This window comes from Phyllopteryx taeniolatus, chromosome 3 (genome assembly GCF_024500385.1).
Source record: "Phyllopteryx taeniolatus isolate TA_2022b chromosome 3, UOR_Ptae_1.2, whole genome shotgun sequence".
In the NCBI taxonomy this organism is placed as follows: domain Eukaryota; kingdom Metazoa; phylum Chordata; class Actinopteri; order Syngnathiformes; family Syngnathidae; genus Phyllopteryx; species Phyllopteryx taeniolatus.
In genome coordinates, this window is record NC_084504.1 from 29,065,517 (window position 1) to 29,088,571 (window position 23,055).

The 23,055-nt window shown below is 45.1% G+C and overlaps 1 protein-coding gene across 1 annotated transcript in view; it reads left to right on the plus strand.

The window, feature by feature from the left end:
* arid3c (AT rich interactive domain 3C (BRIGHT-like)) overlaps positions 1 to 23,055 on the plus strand; it is a 91,688-nt gene that overhangs the window by 56,590 nt on the left and 12,043 nt on the right. The window contains exon 6 of the mRNA XM_061768333.1: positions 1,338 to 1,625. Coding sequence (XP_061624317.1) covers positions 1,338 to 1,625 — 288 coding nt within the window. The remainder of the gene's footprint in view (positions 1 to 1,337; positions 1,626 to 23,055) is intronic.

Here is a 23,055-nt window from a genome sequence, read left to right on the forward strand (position 1 = left end):
TGTCCAATGTATTAATATGTGAGGCCATTATTTTGAAGTTGACCCCCGAAGAACGTGTTACCGTAATGCATAGCACAAACAATCGTCGGCGCGGCTGCCTTGACTGGAGGATGACCTGACTGCAGTGGAAAAACGCTAGGAGTAAATGCAGAGGAAAATCGTAACCGTCGCGTTCTTTGCCATTTGGGAATGTGCACGACTGACCTATGGTCAAGCAGAACAATGAAGCCTACCCGTCACTGACAATTCACTATATTGACGGGGATTTTCAAATGAAAAGTGCTTGCTAATGTTATTGCCTTTTATGCGTAAACTGTATTTGCTTCCATTAAGTTTAAATTCGTGATTGCACCTTGTGACAGTTAAGCCTTGATAAAGGTCAATTTCTTTGGTACTCACTTTAAGATTCATTTTGTACTGAAATCTGTTTCCGTACTGTTTGTTGAAAAATAGTGCAATAAAAATAAAGATTTTTCCCTAACATGAGGAATAATTGTGAATAATAATCGTGATTACAATATGGATCAAAATAATCGTGAGTATTATTTTGGCCACAATCGTGTAGCCCTAGTCGGAACTATTTCATGTCTTTACCGTTATTACGATTGTATAAAGTGGAATTGATTTAATGAGCAGGTAGGTTCATTTATGCAGTTGCAGCCGCAGAGTTTGAAAGCTAACTAAAGCTAAATTGTGCAACTCGCACGCTTCTTATGAAGCTGTTTATGTCTTCGCTGTTATGCGGCGTGACGCAGAGGGTAAGCGTACACCTTGCAATTGGAGGGTCGAGCACATGTCGTTGTTGTGTCCCTGGGCAAGACACTTAACCCACATTGCCTAAGGATAACTGTAGTTGGTTGGGTGTTTGGTGGTGGTCGGAGGGGCTGAGGCGCAGAAGGCAGGCAGGTCAGCTGTGGCTACACAGGTAGCTTACCAGCACCAGGTGTGACTGAGGAGTGAAGGCATAATGCTTGTAAAGCATCTTCGAGTCCCTAGAAAAGCGCTATATAAGTGTCATTCGTTATTATTATTACTTTTGTTTAGTTTTATTGCTGTTAAGCAATATGTGTATTTCAGTATCCCACCAAAATTTACTTGGTCAATTATAATGATTGCCTTTACTAAGAATACCTTACAGTTTCAAATCCATGTTTTAGAAAATATGACTTTAAGCGTTGCTGTTTCGCCACGGGTGACATTTAAACAAGGCAGCGTAAGTAAGTTGCTAAATTAAGGGAATTCCAATCATTTTAAACAAATAATATTTTTTAACATTTATCAAATAATATGAAAATGAATCTAATATTGTTCAACATAAACTGCATTCTTTTTTCCAGAGGATTCCATGGTGGCCAGAAGTCTGTCCGCACAAGTTGTTCTCCCTCTGTCTCCCAGTGGCCATCACGTTGCATCTGTGACTACCCAGGCAGCGACTCAAGCTGCAGCTGCTATCCAGGCTGCGACTCTGGAGCAGCTCAGAGATAAGCTGGAAATCAGCGAACCCCCAGAGAAGAAGAAGATGATGGTAGCAGAGGAGCGGCAAAGGCTCATGCAGCAAGCACTGCAACATAATATGCTTGCCATGGCCACCCAGCTACCCCTAAGCATCAAACTCAACAACAGAGGTGATCGTCTCTGAGCTCTCGAAATGTGTCCATTCGCTTATTCATACAGTAGACGAGCTTCTACAGCACTGATTATTGATGGGAATTTCAGCACCTTTTAGAGCTCTTTAGGCTCGCCCCCCTCTTTCACTTCCCAAGTCACTCCTCAATTTTTTTGTTGCTTCAATTAATTTGTTACCAAATTATGTGTAAAATGATACACTAATTAATAGTAAATCATATCAAATACGCATTATTTATATTGGTTTATTAATTCACATACTCAGTGTGACAAAAATCAAACTGGGGCATCAAAAAAGTAACATTTTTGTAGGAGCAGCAATCGTTGCAGTAGACACACGCACGTTCATTAACAGCAGCATTGTCTTTTCTCCTCTAACTGAAGTAATGGCTGAACAGTACGCACATGCCCAATGCTGGTTGATTATGGAGCTTGCCCGACATGGCATTTTAAATTTGCCAGGTCGCCTCTCTTCCCTCAAACCATCTTTTAACCTTAAATGTGTTCAAATTGGACTTTGTTTTTTGACGCTCATTTTTTCACCTTAGCTCCATCTCAGGGGTCACCAACACGGTGTCCGCAGACACTATATGAGTCGCCCACCGGCCTGTTCTAAAAACAGTTCACCAATGAGATGCTTCTTATTATTTTTTTTTGTGTTGGCATTCTAAAAAAAAAAAAACAGCCGCTAATGATCAGTGTGCTGCATCTAACTTTGTGTTGCTATTTTGGGTCATATATGTAGCACATGACCAAACCTTGGCAACAACTACAATGGTTAGAATAGTGTCGGCCCTGTGTGGGCACTGGGCCAATAAGCTGGACCGGGATCTGGTGAAGTGCAAGTGTTTAACACCCTGTGTGACGAGTCCATGGACAGCAGCATTATAGCGCAGCTAATGGTGTTTATGGGTCATCGTCATAGCATTTGTTCAATACAAGAAAAGCTAACTTTTTTTTTCTTTTTCCCCCCAAGATGGTGGCGCGTGCATACGCAGCGGCTGCTCTCTGTCCCAAACAAACGCTGTTTTTGTGTTGTTTGTCTGACAAATCAAGAGCGTTTTAGTCCGTCTTCGTCATGTCTGCATGTTCCAAGACACAGATACAGTAGCAAGCTTCTGCTCGACATCGGCAGAACTACTTTCATGGAGTTAAACTCTACTCTCACTAAGGAGCTACGGAACTGCGGGTTGCTCCGGTTGCCTACAACACCTGCGACCCCCACTCATGCGTCGTGCCCAGAGTGGAGGCACCACGAACGGCGAAGGAGGAAACATAAACGGGGCAAGCACGGAGGTATCCGAGCCAGGCTAGTGGCTAAACCAGACAAGCCGGCTATTCCCTCCATCGTGTTAGCCAACCTACGCTCTCTGGACAGCAAGATGGATTACATTCAACTGCTCCGCTCTACCCATAAGACTGGGAGAGTGCTGTGTTTTTGTGTTTGTGGTAACATGGCTTAACAGCAGCGTTCCAGACGGCGGCATTCAGCTCGACCGGCTAGCATGCTACCGAGCGGACAGAACTCTCGCAGGAGGCCAGACTTGCGGCGGTGGACTGTGTGTTTACATCAATGACGCCTGGTGCCGGGACGCTATCTTGGTCAGTCAACACTGCTCACCGCTACTGGAGTTTATGGCTCTGAAGTGCCGTCCGTTTTATTTACCGAGGGAATTCTCTGCCATACTGCTTGTGGCAGTCTATATTCCCCTAAACTCCAGCAATAACAGGAGTGAGGCGCTAAATGTGGTATACCATCATAGTGAACAGCTGACGGCCCACCCAGATGCTTTCCTAATCCTAGCTGGGGACTTTAACAATGCTGACCCCAAGGCTGTGTTTCCTAAACTCTACTCAAACATTGACTTTCCAACACGGGGAAATAACACTCTGGACATTGTTTTTACCCCCCTGAGATGAGCCAACAAGGCCCTTCCCCTCCCGCACCCCGCCGCCTCAGACCATCTCACTGTTATGCTAATGCCAGCTTACATACCACTGGTTAAAGTCTCCCAACCAGTTAGGAAACAGGTACGAGTGTGGCCAGAAGGGTCCCTTGAGGCACTTCAAGACTGTTTTTCCACCACAAACTGGACCATGTTCAAACAGGCTGCCACCTACAACTCCATCACTGACCTTCAGGAGTACACAGAGACTGTTACTGCCTTCATCAAGTGCATGGATAATGTCACCACCACTAAGTCCATCACTGTCCGTGCTAATAAGAAGCCATGGCTGTCTTGGGAGGTCTACAGACTACTGAAGGTCCACAACGCGCCTTTTAGGTCTGGGAATGAGGAGGGCCTGAGGACAGCCAGGGCCAATCTGTTGAGCGGCATCAGGGAGGCCAAGAGGGAGTACTCCAGGAAGATTGCCCACCGCTTCAGTGACAGCAGTGACACCATTAGTGTGGCGAGGTATTCAGACCATTACGGACTATAAACCCTCACCACAGAACTGCGACAGCTCCACCTTCCTGCTAAATGAGCTGAATGACTTCTTTGCTCGCTTTGAGGCACACAAAAGTAACCTTGCACACAAGACTCCACCCCCTCCTGGTGACCAAATGCTGACACTGACCTGGGACAGTGTGAAAAGATCTCTCAATAGGATCAACACACGAAAATCCCCGGGCCCAGATAACATACCTGGTCATGCTCTGAGGGACTGTGCAGCTGAACTCACAGATGTCTTCAAGGACATCTTCAACACCTGCTTGTTCCACAGAAGGACCATAGAGAGCATCTTGACCAACTGCATCCCTGTGTGGTACGGAGCCTGCACCGCATCCTGCCGCAAGACTCTCCATCGCATTGTGAGGGCTGCTGCGAAGATCATCGGAACCTCTCTTCCCTCCCTGCAGGACATTTACAGCACCCGCCTCACCTGAAAAGCCCTCCGCATAACAGGGGATGCCACCCATCCATCACACAGCCTCATCAGTCTGCTCCCATCAGGGAGGAGACTGCGCAGTGTGCGGGCCAGGACGAGCCGACTCAAAGACAGTTTTATTCATCAGGTTGTCAGGAATCTGGACTCTCTGCCCGCTCTGCCCCCTCTACCTCTTCTGTCCTCTGCCCACCTGAACTCTGAATTTTGACACCCCGCAAACATGTATATGGACACACACTCACACACACACACACACACACACGCGCACACTCACACCAGACTCAGGGTCGCAGCAGCCACTTTAGCAGCATTGGTGTTTTGTCATCTAATTTATTTGCCTTGGTTCTCTGACCTTGACTATGTTGCAAATGTCACCTGACCTTTGATATTTGCACATTCAATTAATACTTTGTATACTGTATATACTATAGTTTATTGAGCTTTTATATGGATGTTTGTACTGACTTTTGTAGCACCGCGGGCCCTTAAGTATCGGAATTTCAATCCTCTGTATGTGTGACGTTTATTGAAGAATTGACAATAAAAGTACCTCTTAACCTTGTAAGAAAATACATTATATTCTAAAGTAGTGTAGCGGACATGCCATGAAAAGATGACACCCAGCACCCCAGTCTCGGGCTAACGCCGCTCTCCCCGCCGAGTTAGACGACCACGTAGTGGCGAGATTCAACTTCGCATACAGACACTAAGTGAATCACAAGCCCGGATCATCAAAAGCAAGACACAGACATTTGCTTTTGCGTGCCGACGCGAAGTGAATTACCAGCACCTGAAGCATCAAAGCGGTGACAAACTATACCTAGTTTTGCACCAAAACACTAAATTAATTAGCTTCCACCACCAGCCAGCCCACAGACCCTCACCAACAAAGGCGTCTCCACATTGCAAGTAATAGTGTTCTCAACAATCACATAACATTTGAAACATTCGTTACAGGTATTAAAGAGGATGGGCGTGTGACAATGCAAATCTCAATAATGGTCTCGTTATCTTAAGTCCAATAATTAATATTTGATTCCACTGGTTTTAAACCACAAATTACACTAAGATGAAATGCAATTCTAGAGACACGGTCTGCCTTCCATTTGGTCAAAAGGGGCCGGCCTCACTCTCTGGAGCGGATAAAAGGCCGAAGCTCCTTTGTCTCTGGCTCTTTGTGTCGCTCGCTCTCTCACTCTCGTTGTTCCACCTGCCAGCCTGGCCCAGCCCGGGGAGCTCCCAACCTCTCACCACGAGGTGGCGGAAGCTGGGAGATGCCGAACTTCCCTGCCGCGCTGCTAAGCGTGGACCGCAGAAGGCACCTGCCAACTACCCACCGCTACCCTTTTGGGTGTGGGGCAGTTTACGGACGAGGCTCCGTTGGGAAGCAATTGTTTCCCTGACCACGTGGCAAGCATTGCTACTGCCACTTCCTTCCTTTTTCTTCAAACCATCCCTCGTGAGCGCCCTTGCCAACCCCCGGAAGGTCGACCCGGCTGCCTGAATTGGTCAACACACGTAAGTCCAACATTGTGGTCAACTAAAGTACAGATTAGTGCATATTTGGGTTTCAGGAATTCAGGAATAACAGGAATTCCAGCAACTTGTATTCTCATCCCATGCTCGATACCAACCTCACATCACAAGCCAGTTTCCTTTGCCAATGTCTGTTTGTTTTTTCTTTTTTCCCCCTATGTTATTTCCCTGTATATTCCCCCTGTTAGATCTCATTAAATTTTCATAAAATTCACTACGTGCATTTTTGCGTGTTTGGGTTCGAGGAAAGAAACCTCTGGCCGTCTAGGACTCTTATCAAAATCTCATAAAGTTTAGCAACCTTCAGATTACGAGACTGATAACAGGTTTCTCGTCACTTTTCCTAAATTTTATCCATATACAAAGTGACGTGGTGCCTAACACAGCAAATTTCGCAAAACCGGAAGTAATGCAGGCGTCGCTCCCATCTTATTATTTTCTACTAAATTAACTACATTTTTATTCGACTAATATACGCTACATATTGGTGCAACCCGCGTGAGGCGATACCAATTTTTTTCCAACCCAAACACAAAAAACCTGCGATATTTTGCAATAAGCCTAGACTGCAGCCGGCATCTTAGCAGGATCATGTTTTGGCACACGTTCTCTGCTATCTAGGTTGAGCTATGTTTTCTATGTGTGAGCACATTCCATTACCAAAGCAACCAAGTTCCGAGCACTTGTTAACGAAAGAAACAAAAGGTTAGCCCTAGTGAGACTAGAGTTTGTTGCATTGCAAATGTTATTTGGATATCCGTGTTTTTGTGCACTGCATGCTTTGAACTGTGGGGAGATTCCCGACGTAAAGTTCTGTTTGAAAAGGCCTTCAAGAACCGCAAACGGGTCCCGACTACTGAGCGTTTGGACAGTTCTCATCTTTTAGTTCCCGTTATAGCGTCTGGCGTCGCTAACCAGACAAGCTATATTCCCGTTGTGACCCGTGGCATAAGCTCCGGGTTGTCCTTGAGGGCCCCCTCGTGCTCGTTCATTCCATCATGCAAATTCCGGTTGTGTGACTGGAAGCGGCTTGCTGACGAGCCGCTGCTCAGCTGCTAGTATGCTATTAACGAATGTGTGCTTAGGCATTGCGGTCATCTTGGGTCGTTTCTTTTGAAATAATAAATGTAGGCTTTCATAATGAGCACCGCCGTGTGCTTTTTCTGCTGGTAAGCTTCCTGTGTGCGCTGCTTGGCTACGAACCCCGCGCGACCTGGCATCACCTGTCGCTTAGCGACCGAACACACTCGAGAGTGGCTAATCAGCCGCCTCAACTCACAATCACTAGAAAGGGCGTCTATTAATTTAAAACCCTCCGTTTTCGCTCATTTTTTTTTTAAACGCCGATGCCGCGATTGTGTTTTAAAGTTTTATGCCTGGTAGTTTTAACCAGTTTTGCGATTTTTCACCAACGGAAGGTGCTGCATTAATGCAGCCCTATGGGGGGCACAAGCCAGTGCAAACTGTAGGCCGATCCCAAGCCCGGATAAATGCAGAGGGTTGCGTCAGGAAGGGCATCCGGCATAAAACTTTGCCAAACAAGTATGAGCATTCATCCAAAGAATTCCATACCGGATCGGTCGTGGCCCGGGTTAACAACGTCCGCCACCGGCACCGTCAACCTCCAGGACGCCGTTGGAAATTCAGCTACTGTAGGTAAAAGTCGAAGAAGAAGAGGTGGAAAGCGGGTTCTTCGGCAGAAAGAGAAGAGGAAAGCACAGAGCCTAGAACTGAATCTGGGGACTTTGAATGTTGGGACTATGACAGGAAAATCTCAGGAGTTGGTTGACATGATGATTAGGAGAAAGGTTGATATATTGTGTGTCCAGGACACCACGTGGAAAGGCAGTAAGGCTAGAAGTTTAGGGGCAGGGTTTAAATTATTGTATCATGGTGTAGATGGGAAGAGAAATTGATTCGGGGTTATTTTAAAAGAAGAGTTGGCTAAGAATGTCTTGGAGTGAAAAGAGTATCAGATCCAGTGATGAGGCTGAAACTTGAAATTGAGGGTGTCATGTGTAAGGTAGGATGTGACATAGAGGTGAAAGAGAAATGCTGGAAGGAGCTAGACGAAGTAGTTCTGATCATCCCAGACAGAAAGAGAGTCGTGATTGGTGCAGATTGTAATGGAGAAGGAAATAGGGGTGATGAAGAAGTGATGGGTAAGTACGCCATCCAGGAAAGGAACTTGGAGGGGCAGATGGTGGTAGACTTTGTAAAAAGGATGCAAATGGCTGGAGTGAACACTTTTTTCCAGAAGAGGCACGAACATAGGGTGACCTACAAGAGTGGAGGTGGAATCACACAGGTGGATTACATCTTGTGCAGACGATGTAATCTGAAGGAGGTTACCAACTGTAAGGTAGTGGTAGGAGAGAGTGTGGCTAGACAGCATAGGATGCGTGGTGTGTAAGATGACTCTGGTGGTGGGGAGGAAGATTAGAAAGACAAAGGCAGAGCAGAGAACCATGTGGTGGAAGCTGAGACAGGACGAGTGTTGTGCAGCTTTTCTGGAAGTGGTGAGACAGGCTCTCGGTGGACAGGAGGAGCTTCCAGAAGACTGGACCACTGCAGCCACAGTGATCAGAGAGGCAGGCACGAGAGAACTTGGTGTATCTTCTGGCAAGAAAGGAGAGAATGAGACTTGGTGGTGGAACCTTGCAGTACAGGAAATCATACAAGGAAAAAGGTGAGCTAAGAAGAAGTGGGACACTGAGAGGACCGAGGAGAGGCGAAAGGAATACATTGAGATGCGAAACAGGGCAAAGGTAGAGGTGGCAAAGGCCAAACAAGAGGCATATGATCATATGGCAGGTTGGACACTAAAGAAGGAGAAAAATATCTATACAGGTTGGCCAAACAGAGGGATAGAGTTGGGAACGATGTGCATCAGGTTAGGGTGATTAAGGATAGAGATGGAAATATGTTGACGTGTGCTAGCTAGATGGAAAGAATACTTCGAGAAGTTGATGAATGAGGAAAATGAGAGAGAAGGGAGAGTAGAAGAGGTAAGTGTGGTGGACCAGGAAGTGGCCATGATTAGTAAGGGGGAAGTTAGAAAGGCATTAAAGAGGATGAAAAATGGAAAGGCAGTTGGTCCTGATGACATTCCTGTGGAGGTATGGAAGCATCTAGGAGAGGTGGCTGTGGCGTTTTTGACCAGCTTGTTCAATAGAATTCTAGCGGGTGAGAAGATGCCTGAAGAATGGAGGAAAAGTGTGCTGGTGCCCATTTTTAAGAACAAGGGTGATGTGCAGAGCTGTGTGTGGGAACTATAGAGGAATAAAGTTGATGAGCCACACAATGAAGTTATGGGAAAGAGTAGTGGAGGCTAGACTCAGGACAGAAGTGAGTATTTGCGAGCAACAGTATGGTTTCATGCCTAGAAAGAGTACCACAGATGCATTATTTGCCTTGAGGATGTTGATGGAAAAGTACAGAGAATGTCAGAAGGAGCTACATTGTGTCTTTGTAGATCTAGAGAAAGAAAGAAATGACAGAGTACCCAGAGAGGAACTGTGGTATTGCATGCGGAAGTCTGGAGTGGCAGAGAAGTATGTTAGAAAAATACAGGACATGTACGAGGGCAGCAGAACAGTGGTGTGGTGTGCTCTAGGTGCGACAGACGAATTTAAGGTGGAGGTGGGACTGCATCAGGGATCAGCCCTGAGCCCCTTCCTGTTTGCAGTGGTGATGGATAGGCTGAGAGATGAGGCTTGACTGGAATCCCCATGGACCATGATGTTCACAGATGACATTGTGATCTGCAGTGAAAGCAGGGAGCAGGTGGAGCAACAGTAAGAAACTAAAAAATACGGCTTTTCCCTGGGCCTAAAGCCCACAACATTACGAGCCATACAAGCAATTAATTAATTCACAAGCCTAATTATAAGTACATCTGACTTTTACCGAGCTTAAATAATACTTATGTAAATCAGCTGAAGTCCTAAATTGCTCCACAAATTGAATTGACTTGCAGTGATATCCATCACACACCGTCAAATCAATTTGCTCAACTAAATTATAACTAGATTTAATTTATTTGTCAAAACTAAATAAATTGGTTAAATTAATTTCAAATTTATTAAACAAGCTGATTCGTTTCACTCCACCAAGTGCCCTTCGCAACTGTTTTAAATCAACAATTAAACCACCAACTCTCACGCAGCAATTTAATCCGATCAACTAAATTTTGTGCACATAGCTTGAAGCCATCAACACTTTGGTGCTACTCGATCACTGCTGCCACGTACATTCTCAAACACCTTTAAAGTACGTGATAAAACCTCACACCATAATTTGCGAACGCCATTTAAGTGTTTAACACATAATTACATTACCTAAATTGTGCCTCTATTCCAAACTAGACGCACTACTCAAACGAGCCTACATTACAAACAATTTAGTTGGGTACCTCGTACAGCTACTGCACACGCAATGCAATCATGTCGGAACGTTCAGAAAGCCCCAGTCAATATGACAATCTTGTCAATTTAACTAGGGACCTTGTCCCAGGCTATGCAGTCTGTCAAAAACACTGGCCTTGAAGTCCTCAATGATAACATCGCACAACTTATGAGTGACACTGATCACAAAACCTTAAAAGATAAAGCTCTCGCTCGAACGCTTGGGTGCCTGGTGCTGAACTTGTTGTCCTAACTCAAACTGAGTGACTGCGAGGACGCTCTGGTGAAATCCAGACTGGAGGCTGAACAGCATAAACAAGTCCAGTTAACTCTAAAGACAGCGGCGAATTAAACTATGACGATGATAAATCAACCCAAGCCCCTACCCATTTAAAAGCTTAATTGGTAGAATGAGCCGACTGACCGTCTAATGACCAAGTGCTTGAATTACAGGCCGAACATCAGCGAGCAACTATTTTGCTGTGACTAGCTTCCGGTGACATTCAGCGGCTCACCGAATGCATTTGTTTCTGTGTGTGACTTCTACTGAGAACTCTAGTTAATGTTTACCCTTAGTTTTAGCTTCGCCCCTGTACCAAATTACTGGTCTCACTGCCATCCCAATATACACACCTACGCCCATCGATCCACCCACGTCAACCCTGACACCGGCACCTATATACACATATAGGCTGACATTAAGTAAGAAGTTGCCATGAACAACTGTTATAGCCATAAAGGGGGTGATATGCACTGATGTTCTACCTTGGTAACTGCATTGTTGTGTGTGTGCCTGCCAACCTGTGCCATCTTTCAACGAGACGTTGCATAGATCCGCCATCAAGCCGGATGAAGCCGACGAAGGGGGGATATGTAGCGGACACGCCATGAAAAGATGACACCCAGCACACCAGTCTCCGGCGAGTGCCGAGATTCAACTTCGCATACAGATGCTAAGTGAATCACAAGCCCGGATCATCAAAAGCAAGACACAGACATTTGCTTTTGCACGCCGACGCTAAGTGAATTGCCAGCACCCGGAGACAAAAGACAACCAGTTTTGCACCAAAACGCTAAATTAATTAGCTTCCACCACCAGCCAGTCCACAGACCCTCACCAACAAAGGCGTCTCCTCCCTGCTGCACCGGTGTGACACTTAGCCAGTCAAGCCGGGACAATGGACGGGTTCCTCGTGACACCCACAGGCGACGGACCGCCACTGCAGACGCGGGTTCATTAACCACAGTCTTTAGCGGACTTGACTGGGATTTAATAGTTTAAGAACTTTACATGAACGCCACTCGTGACTGCATTTCTGCAAACTTGAATGTCTGATGTCAAATCTGTTGTCAACTGAACCAGATAAAATATTTCACTCCACACCACACAAATACCACATTGCAAGTATTACTGTTCTCAACAATCACATAACATTTGAAACATTCGTGACATGTATTAAAGAGGATGGGCATGTGACAATGCATCTCTGAAGTTATCTGAAGTCCAATCATTAATATTTGATTCCACTGGTTTTAAACCACAAATTACGGTAAGATGAAATGCAATTCTAGAGGCACGGTCTGCCTTCCATTTGGTCAAAAGAGGCCGGCCTCACTCTCTGGAGCGGATAAAAGGCTCTGTCTCTGGCTCTTTGTGTCGCTCGCTCTCTCACTCTCTCGTTGTTCCACCTGCCGGCCTGGCCCAGCCCGGGGAGCCCCCAACCTCTCACCACGAGGTGGCGGAAGCTGGGACTTCCCTGCCGCCCTGCCAAGCGTGGACCGCAGAAGGCACCTGTCAACTATCCAACGCTACCCTTTTGGGTGTGGAGCAGTTTACGGACGACGCTCCGTTGGGAAGCAATTGCTTCCCTGACCACGTGGCAAGCATTGCCACTGCCACTTCCTTCCTTTTTATTCAAACCATCCCTCATGAGCGTCCTTGCCAACCCCCGGAAGGTCGACCCGCCTGCCTGAATTGGTCAACACACGTAAGTCCAACATTGTGGTCAACTAAAGTACAGATTAGTGCATATTTGGGTTTCAAATTAACGATAACAGGAATTCCAGCAACACGGATTGTCATCCCACACTCGCTACCAACCTCACATCACAAGTCAGTTTCCTTTGCCAATGTCTCTCCTTTGTTTGTTTTTTCTTTTTTTCCCTATGTTGTTTCCCTGTAGATTCCCCCTGTTAGATCTCATTAAATTTTTCATCAAATTCACTACCTGGATTGTTGTGTGTGTTTGGGTTCGAGGAAAGAAACCTTTGGCCGTCTAGAAAAATTGTATCAAGTGTAGCAACCTTCAGATTATGAGACTGATAACAGGTTTCTCGTCACTTTTCCTAAATTTTATCCACATAACAAGTGATGTGGTGCCCCTTCCTAGATAAAATAACTTGAATTATAACGCTGTAATTTAAAATTACGCTAAACCGTAAGTAACGCAGGCGTCACTTCAAGCTTATTCTTTTCTCCTAAATTAACTACATTTTTATTCGACTAATATACGCTACAGTAGTATTTTAAAACTTTTAATGCCCAAAATATCTTTACCGTTAGTTGTCCCAAATGAGGTTGCATGTTTGATGAAGGTTTTCTGAAGATAATTGCATTTTTGTATCAATCAGATTTTCTAAATTGTTTTCTTAATATGCCTCTCCATGAAAACTAGTACAAATGCATCTTAGTGTCTTCACAGTTCCATTTTTTGGGGGTTCATTTAAAAATTTTCCTTCATTGTCACTCAAGCTGTCTTTACCATTAATGCCACTGGTGAGAGCCTCATTATGTTGTGGCAATACACCAGAGGGATCTGTGAGCTGAAGTCCCAGGATGAGACAGCCATGACTATGACTATGAATGACTATGTATGAATTTGTGAGTGTCAGAACTACTGCATGTGTTTACTGTCATTAAGATTGTATACAGAGAGGCGTGTAATGCGTTTAATGAGTAATTAGGATCATTGATGCAGTTCTATCCACAGTTTGATGAACAACACATAAATTGTGCAACTCGTGTGATTTTTATGATTTTTTGTCTTCACCATTAGACAAGAACTGTATTTCAGTGGGCCACCACCATTTACTTTGTTAATAAGGATTGTCTTTACTATGAATACCTAAAACTAAACTTTTGAAAGTGTGATTGTTTCGGCATGGGAGACATTTACTCAAATAAAACCAGGGTGACCGAAAAAAAAATAGCAAAATTAGATTTTATTTTTTTTACGTCTTTACCGTTATCAGAATCAGGATCATCAGAATCAGAATCATCTTTATTTTGTTTATCTTTATTTGGAATTTGTCTCCGGTACTTTGTCTCCGGTAGTTGGAGCCGCTATAGTACAACAACAGACAGTCAATTTACAGAACACTTTGGAGACAGAAAGACATTGAAAAAAACAGTGGCTGAGCAATAAAAGGTTGCTAGTAATATGGTAATGCCAGTACAATTTTTATTTTTTACAATTGTGCAAAAGATGCAGAGTCCTCTAACAATTAGAGCAGTTCGAATGACTAATATTGCAATAGTCCGGTGCAATGACCATTGTGAAAAGGGCGCCGAGACTTCAAGGATTGTATGCAGTTTAAAGTGACTAGTAGTGCGATAATCTGGGACAAATGTTGCAGATACTTCTTAGTCAGTGTGCAAATGGAGCAGATGCTACTCTGAGTGGCCAGTATTGGTCAACAACAGATATGCAAACTACAGTAAGTGCACAAGTAATATATACTTGACCCGACAGAAATATGACAACAAACTCAAGACCCAAAAAATTGGCAGCATGTTGCAATGGAATTGTAGGTTAGGTGTTTAAGAAGTTGATGGCAAGAGGGAAGAAGCTGTTGGAATGTCTGCTGGTTTTAGTTTGCATTGTTCGGTAGCGCCGACCTGAGGGAAGGAGCTGAAGAGCAAGTCCTCAAGGGTGGGTAGGGGATACCGACAGTCAGTTTTGATTGTCTGTTGCAGTCGGAGTTTGTCCTTTTTTGTAGCAGCACCAAACCAGACTGTGATGGAAGAACACAGGACTGATTCAATGACCGCTGTGGAGAACTGCCTCAACAGCTCCTGTGGCAGGCCGTGCTTCCTCAGATGTTCTCGACGTTGACACAAGGCAACTGGACTGCGTGAGGGGCAGCTGTGGCGAGGGATGCCTCCTGAAGTCCACAATCATCGCTACCTCGAGCGTGTTCAGCTCCAGGTTGTGTCAGCCGCACCACAGCTCCAGCTGCTCCACTTCCTGTCAATACGCAGACTCGTATGATGAGGCCGATGACATTGGTGTCATCTGAAAACTTGAGGAGTTTCACAGGTGCGTCGAGGTGCAGTCGTTCGTGTAGCGAGAGAAGAGCAGCTGAGAGAGGACACAACCTTGGGGCGCCCCGGTGCTGATGCTGCGTGTGCATCCCCCAGCCTCACCTGCTGTGTCCTGCCCGTCAGAAAGCTGTAAATCCACTGGCAGATGGCAGGCGAGACGCTGAGCTGGAGAAGCTTGGAGGAAAGGAGTTCAGAGATGATGGTGTTGAACGCAGAGCTGAAGTCCACGAACAGGATCCTCGCATAGTTCCCCGCGCTGACGAGGTGTTCTAGGATGAAGTGCAGTCCCATGTTGACTGCATCATCCGTGACCTGTTTGCTCGGTAGGCAAACTGCAGGGGTTCCAGCAGGGGACCTGTGACGCTCTTGAAGTGATCCAGCACGAGGCGTTCAAAGGACTTCATGACCACAGATGTCAAGGCGACAGGCCTGTAGTCATTTAGACCCGAGATTGCAGGTTTCTTGGGGACTGGGATGATGGTGGAGCGTTTGAAACAGGATGGTACTTCGCACAGTTCCAGTGATCTATTGAAGGTCTGTGTGAAGACTGGAGCGAGTTGGCCCGCGCAGACTTTGAGGCAGGATGGGGACACAAGGTATGGGCCTGCCGCTTTGTTGATCTTTTGTTGTTTGAAGATGCGTCTCACATCCTGTTCGTGGATGATCAACACAAGAGGGGGACTCAGAGGTATGATGGTGGTCGGTGGTGCGTCTGGATGGGTGTGGGGTTTGAAAGTGTCCTTTTCAAATCTGCAGTAGAAGGTGTTCAAGTTGTCGGCCAATCTACTATTGTTCTCAGCTTCGGGGGATCGTCGCTTGTAATTGGTTAGTGATTGGAACGCATGCCAGACTGATTTAGAGTCGTTAGCGGTAAACTGTTTTTCCAACTTTGCTGCATTATTGATCAAATTATATGAAAAAGACCCCTATCCGGATGGTATTAGATTATTTCTCTACAAAAGAACATACACTACTGCCCTAAAAGACAACTACGATAGGAGTTGACGTCTATAACAGGGGCGGAACGATGGAGGACTGGTTAGCATGTCTGCCTCACAGTTCTGAGGACCCGGGTTCAAATCCGGCCTCGCATGTTTGCATGTTCCCCCCGTGACTGCGTGGGTTTTCTCCGGGTACTCCGGTTTCCTCCCACAACCCAAAATCATGCATGGTAGGTTTATTGAAGACTCTAAAATTGCCCGTAGGTGACTATGAGTGTGAAGAGTTGTTTGTTCATATGTGCCCTGCAATTGTCTGGCGACCAGTTCAGGGTGTACCCCGCCTCCCGCCGAAGATAGCTCGGATAGGCTCCAGCACGCCCACGACCCTAGTGAGCTGAGTTTTTCGCAAAGGTAAAAGGTACCGTTGGAAAAACTGGTATCAGTGACCCCAGACGGGGGCTCCTGCTATGATCGGCTGACATTGCAAACTGTAAAGGTCAGTTCCTAGTCCCAAGTTTCTCAACATCACAGAACAATCAAGGTGCTATTGGAGGAGCTGTCAGCTGTATATGGTGACCTGCTACTACACAGAAATCTGAGGGCTTAGCACGGGACAATTTATTTATTTATTTTGTCACTTTTTAGAGAAATCAAAGTGCTCATGGAATCCTCTTTTTTTTCCCCCTCTCTTTTTCTTTTTTAACCTGTCCTGTTCAACTGCATGGCCTTGCAGAATGGTGGATCTGTATGCCCTTTGTGCTGGAACAGTTTTGCTGTGCAACAGGGGAGTTTGAAATACTCCCTCTGCTTATTTTTAAATTTAAACAGTTTTAAGGAAACAGACAGAGGGGCAGATTGGACAAGGGGAATAGGGTGCGAACCATAGCAGCACAAAAGTTAGTCTCGATCACAGGTGTCAAACTGGTGGCCCGGGGGCCAGATCCGGCCCGCAACATCATTTTACGTGGCCCATGAAAGCAAATAATGTGTGTTGACTTCATGTTTCTTGTGAAAATATCAAAATTGGTGTCTTGTATAATGTTAAGATATTGCAAGCATCTTATGTTACCAATCACCTTTTTGAAATAAATGTAATAGTTGAACATTTTTTATTGGCTTCCGATTTTAAAACGAGTTATCCATCAATTTGTTGTGTATATGTCATTATATGAGACAGTATTTTATATGGGTTCACAGTCATAACGACCCACAACTACAATGTGGCCCGCAACAAATATGAGTTTGACACCCCTGGTCTAGATGTTTGAGCACAAGTAATGTTACAACAGTCAAAAAAATCATGCTCTTATTTATGGATGTGGGGTGGGGGGGACACCCGGTGAGGACATGCCACAATTAAGCAAGCGAACAAGATGAGAGAGGACAGAAAATGACAGGACAGGATGTGGGAAATGAGCAAGGCAGTGCTACTGATGAGTGGTGCGGTGAGATTCTTCTTTGTGTCTAAAAACCTGTAAGTCGATATGTTACTACAACCTGTGTTGGTATGAGTGGTCCCAGCACAAGCAATTAAAGCCTATAGCGTGTCTATCGAGCTTATTAGTGAATGAATACCATATCACATGCTGAGGCCGCAGGAGCTGTTGAGGCAGTTCTAAACAGCAGTCATCGAATAAATCTTGGGTTCATCCATCACAGTCTGGTATGGTGCTGTGACAAAGAAGGACAAAATCTGACTGCAACGGAGAGTTAGGACTGCCGAAAAGATTATTGGTACCCCCCTACCCACTCTTGAGGACTTGCACACTGCAATAACTAAGACAAAGGCAGGCAAAATGTTCTTGGACCCATCACATCCCGGTCACCACCTCGCCCAGCTCCTTCCCTCAGCTAGGTGCTATCCAGCAATCCACATGCCTCTTTCATTACCTTCTAAAATAGTTGATTTATACATCCATTGAGACGTTACCCATTTTTGCACCTCTATCTTAGGATACTATTACATTACATTATTAGTGTACTTAGATTGTTATGTTCTTGAGGACTCTGCACCATTGTCATTGTATCCGATTATCGCACTACTAGTCACTTGAAATTGCTTGACTGAGTCATTTGCACAATAGTCATTGTATCAGCATTACCACATTACTGGTACCCTTTCATTTCTAAATGACTCCCCATACTGTTATATTTTTATAAAGATATACTGCCTGCATATCGAAATAAATAAAGTTGTGTGAGATCTAGACGGGTATAGCCCGTGAGAAGGAACAGAAAAGATTGACTGTATAGCCTAAGTCATTTGTCTGGGCTTATTTCTGAAGGTTGTAAACATCTGTTGTTTTCCTTATAAGGAATAGAATTTTCTGGTACCTTCCACCCAACCCCCTACTCAAGAGTATAAGACAGATAGCACCCCTTTGTTTAATCAGACACATAGTTGTCTGTCTCTAACACGTTGTTACGTCTTTGCCAATAAACAACAGACATTTGGTATCCTTGAACTTCATTGGCTTTTCCTCACAAAAGAACTCAAAGTTGGTTGGAATAAATACTTCTGGCTCATATTTTTCCCTAACTTCAACAGTAATTATTTTTTATGTCCTAAATTCCTTCCTTTGTCATAGTGGCTGTTTGCTGTTGTACTTGAGTGGCTCCAACTACTGGAGACAAATTCCTTTCGTGTTTTAACATACTTGGCCGATAAAAATGATTCTAGTAAGTGCTCTAAATCCATTTAAAGCTCAGATGAACATTTTCTCTGAATTTACAGAGAAAAAAAAGGTGCTGCACTTTCCCTCTGTACAGATGGTGCTGAAGGACAATGTTTATGCATCTGAGGCTTTTGACAAAGTTATAGAAAAGTACACTCAAGTCATAAGCAGACTTTGGCAAGAACAGGTTTTGTGACCTTGATCAGCTTGAGCCATGTGTGTCGTTCATTTCCAATCCTTTTATGAACGTGGCCAAAACATACAATGCTGAGCAATTCAGTGCCATGTTCAGCTTGGATGCTGGACTGGTGGAGATGGAAAATTTTAACATTGCAAAATGACCTGCACCTCAAAGCCTATCAGGTTGCACCAAACCTTTGGTGTCCTGTTGGCACAGAAACGTACAATGTTCTATGTATAGCAGCTATATGTCAGGCTGGGCCTTCACACAGGACTTAGACGCACCGATCACTTAGAGAGTGCAGGTTTTATTGCATACACCGAAGACCTCTCAACAAGCTGACAAATCAAATCAGCTACGAAAGTATTCTAGTAGTCCAGAAGGAGAACCAAGGAGGGATCTGTCCTCGCATAAAAAAATAACAGAACAGAAATCGCTCCCAGATCAGGAAAGGGAAAACCAAATTGGCACCATTTCACAAAGGTGGTCACCGTTCCTCACACTGACAGTCTTGGCAAAGTAGTCAGCGAAAAGCATTATGGGAAACCATAATTCATTTCGGTGATGTTTTTAACTTCCGTACTGTAGTAGTAGAACATCAAGCGAAACATTGCTCTTTACTTGGATTTGTTCCTGTAGATATTGTTATGAGTGTGTGCATTAGCTATTCATCAAGCTAAGGTTGGTATTTGTGAATTTATTTCATAAAACTCTGACAGTGTTGTTTTAAAGAATGGCTTTCCGGTCATGTTCTTTGTATTCTCAAGCAATGTGGTAACTTATTAATGAGTAATGTATGAGTTGCGATTACTCAGTAATATTTTTTTTCCTGTTAATAATAAGAGCCCATTTGAGCATATATGATTAATTGCTGCCACATTAAAATCATATAGTCAATAAAGCTAACTTTACCAGTGACATGCAGGTAGCAGCAATACACAGACCTATAAAATAAATCTGTGATGCACTGAAACAACCATAAGTGAACCGTGGTAGAGTGAGGGAATGCTGTACACTGGTGAACAGCATTCAATGCCAGGCTTCCCACTGACAGACAAAGAAACAGCTAGAGATGTTCTCAGTAGCAACATGGCAGCGCCATGGCAAAATTGAATTCCTATATTAAAAAATTGCAAAAATTGTGTAAGTTGTAACATGTTCATTTTGTTCAAATGCATCAGATTTGGTTATAAGTTCAAAATGTGATGACATTTATTTATACATCTAAAAGCAAATTTTTGTATGTTACATACAGTCATTCATAATTTGTATAAACATGGCGCAGCATAGTAAACAAATTATTACTGGCGATGAAAATGAGATGTTATTTCCTACACATTTAAAGAAAGCGTTGCATGTTGATATTTATCTGCTTTCTTCAGAACCTTGCTGACTTATTGTTGATAAATATTGCACATTAACATGATCAGTATCTTCTCATAGATGACTATCAATAATGATCAATAATAACATATAATTAAAGGTAACTTATGAGCACATTTGTTCTTTCATAAGATTGTACCAAACTGGTACCCTTTCGCATTAATCAGTAGGCCTACCAGAAGTAGCTCTCGGTTTCAAAGAGGTTGGTAATCCCTGCTATATGGCAATGCTCTCTCACTCGCTCCATCTTGTGTGCTCACTGTGCTGCGTTTGTAACCTACCCCTTCCCCTCCTGCTTAGAGACTGCCACCCGTCTTGACCAATCACATGTGGCTTTGACAGTAAAAAGATGGAAAAACAAAAGAAAAATCGGGTCCAAGTCAGGAGTCGGATCCCGTCGTTCACGTCCAAGTGCCAGATCTAAGAACCGGATCATTAGCGACCAACACATCACTAGCACAGATGCAGTACTGTACAAAAGTATTTAGCTGCCACTAGCTTTGTTGTTTTAACGTTTTTCGAAGTAAATTGTCAGACAGACAATGAACAAAATGAGTGGTGGTGCATGGCTCATGAACCATCCTTTTCTATTTTATTTTTGGTTTTTAACCTGTTCTGTTCAGCTGCGTGGCCATGCAGAATGGTGGATCTGTATGCCTTTTGTGCTGGAACAGTTTTTCGGTGCAACGGGGGTGTTTGAAATATTTTCTGATGTTTATTGAAAATGCAGCTGAACAGAAAAGGGTTTTACAGGACAAACAGAGGGACAGAACGGGCAAGGTGAATAGGGGTGCGAACCACAGCAGAACAATAGTTAGTCTTGATATTTGACCACAAGTAACGTTAGAACAGTCAAATCGTGTTCTGATTTGTGAATGTGGGGGGGACCGGTGAGGACATGCAACAAGTAATCAATAGAACAAGATGAGAGAGGACCGGACATGATATGGGAAATGAGCAAGGCAGTGCTACTGATGAGTGGTGAGGTCGGATGCTTTTTATAGTGTCTAAACACCTGTAAGAACCTGTGAGTTGATATCTTTTTTTTTTTTTTTTTATCCTGTTCGGCTGTTAGGTCAAGCAGAATGGAGGATCTGTATCCCTTTGATGCCGTAACAGTTTTACTGTGTCACAGTGGAGTTTTTAAGATGCCGCTGTGGTTTCTTAGTATTATAATTGATGTGTATTGGGAATAAAGGAACCTGTGTTTTTAAAATCACCCATTAACTCTCGAGGTTCTAAGCATGTTCGTTTTCGTGAATGAACTACGATTATAACGACGTGTTAAAAGCCAACCAATTTATTCCTGACAGAAGAGGCTATACATACTTCAGAGCTCTGTGTCAGCCTTAGCACAGATGGTTTATACCGAACAACACTATCTGTTCCTGGACCCAGTCTTTGTACAATTTTTCAAAAAGGAAGTGTGGAGTTGTCTTCGTCTGGTTGGTCCAGGGTCCATTGACGTCATCATTGCTATGCAGAATGATGGCCGTTGCCATCAGCCGTTGGTGCCAGATGCTGTCTCAACACTTCTCACTTCCTCATTTGGTTTGCAGCAACGCTTTGTAGCAACGATTATCTCCGACAGATGTTTCCTGTGACCTCCACATGCACCCTACTGGGAACTTCCAAGCAGCACACCCCCACACCTTATCTTCACTGCAACAAAGCACCACTTCAAGCACAAACCAAGCCACTAGCGCAACCACATCACTTCCCAGCCATTCACAACCAAACGGCAAAACCACATCCCATCAAGAATCAGAGTCGATCAGTCGAACAGAACAAAGTTTCTAGAGGAGAGAGAGAAACAAAGACAAAGCACTAATTGTAAACGATGAGAAAGGTAAATCATTACATATCGACAACATTAGATATGAGTGTTGTATGAGGCTTTAGTGCTACACCCTGTGAGGGAAGCACAGGACAAGATAGAACAGGACAAGGACGGGAGAAGAAGCATGCAGGACAAGGGTTGTGTACAACTGAAGTGTGGTGGGATTGACTATGTAAATTATAAAAGTCCATAGGATGAGAGTGTGAGTGAGGGGATACCCAAGCAATCCGCATATTCATGAGTTATTTGTCGCAGTCAGTGAGTGGCCCCACGCCCAGCGAAAGAGTCCCAGAGGTATGTCCCTGCGGGCACATGCAAGTGAATTGACACCGTTTTGCATGCACAAAGACTGACAGAAGTGTCCTGTAATTGCTGTGCAATCAATCGAGAGGCAGGATCCGGCCCGGGGGTCCACCCGAGAGCAGCCAGGTGGACGTGACACGTCCCACACCAAGGGCCCCAGGGCGCCCCGGAAACTGGCCACTCGGAGGAGGCCCACCCGCCACCAAACAACACGCCCCATCCAGGCGAGCCGGACGCCCCCCCAACATGGAGGGCCCACAATGCAGCCAGTCCCCGCCCAGCCCGATGGTGTCCCTTGTTTTTTTGGAAAGGAGGGCAGATAGGGGCACCTAACAATAACGGGGGAGGGACGGGACCCAGGGAGCAGCCGTGTGTCATGAGAGGGGAGCCCCAACACCAAGCAGTCATCCAGCTCAGGGGGGGGAGGTCAGCCTTAGAGTTAATATCATAATATCTATGGAACATATTACTGAATGAACATCACATCCCATGAATGTTAGTTAACTGGTGTACACCGTTGCTGAGTCGGCTCATTGAGGAAGGGGGGTTCCAGCCCCCGCCACCCGCAAGGCAAGGCCAAGCCAGCGAGCCCAACCCGCTCGGAACTCAGCCAGGGGGACGCCTCCCACTCCCCAGGACCCAGGGCAGTCCCCTGGCCCAACCGAAGCGCCCTGACCAGTCCCAAAGGGAGGTGAATGGGTACCGGACCACCGCCCCTCACGCCCAATCACCAATGCCCAATCACCCCCCACCCAGGATGCCCCACCACCGCCGCCGCCACGCCCCTGAGAGCATGGGGGCCCCAGCCACCAACAGGGCCCAATGCAGGAGCTAGCTGCCACCTGAAAAAAGAAGCAATGGAGGGCACCAGGAGAGGGGAGAGGAAGACCCAAGGGCAGGCAGGGGTGGGGAACCCCATCTCGCCAACAGCCGTGTGGGAGCGGGGGG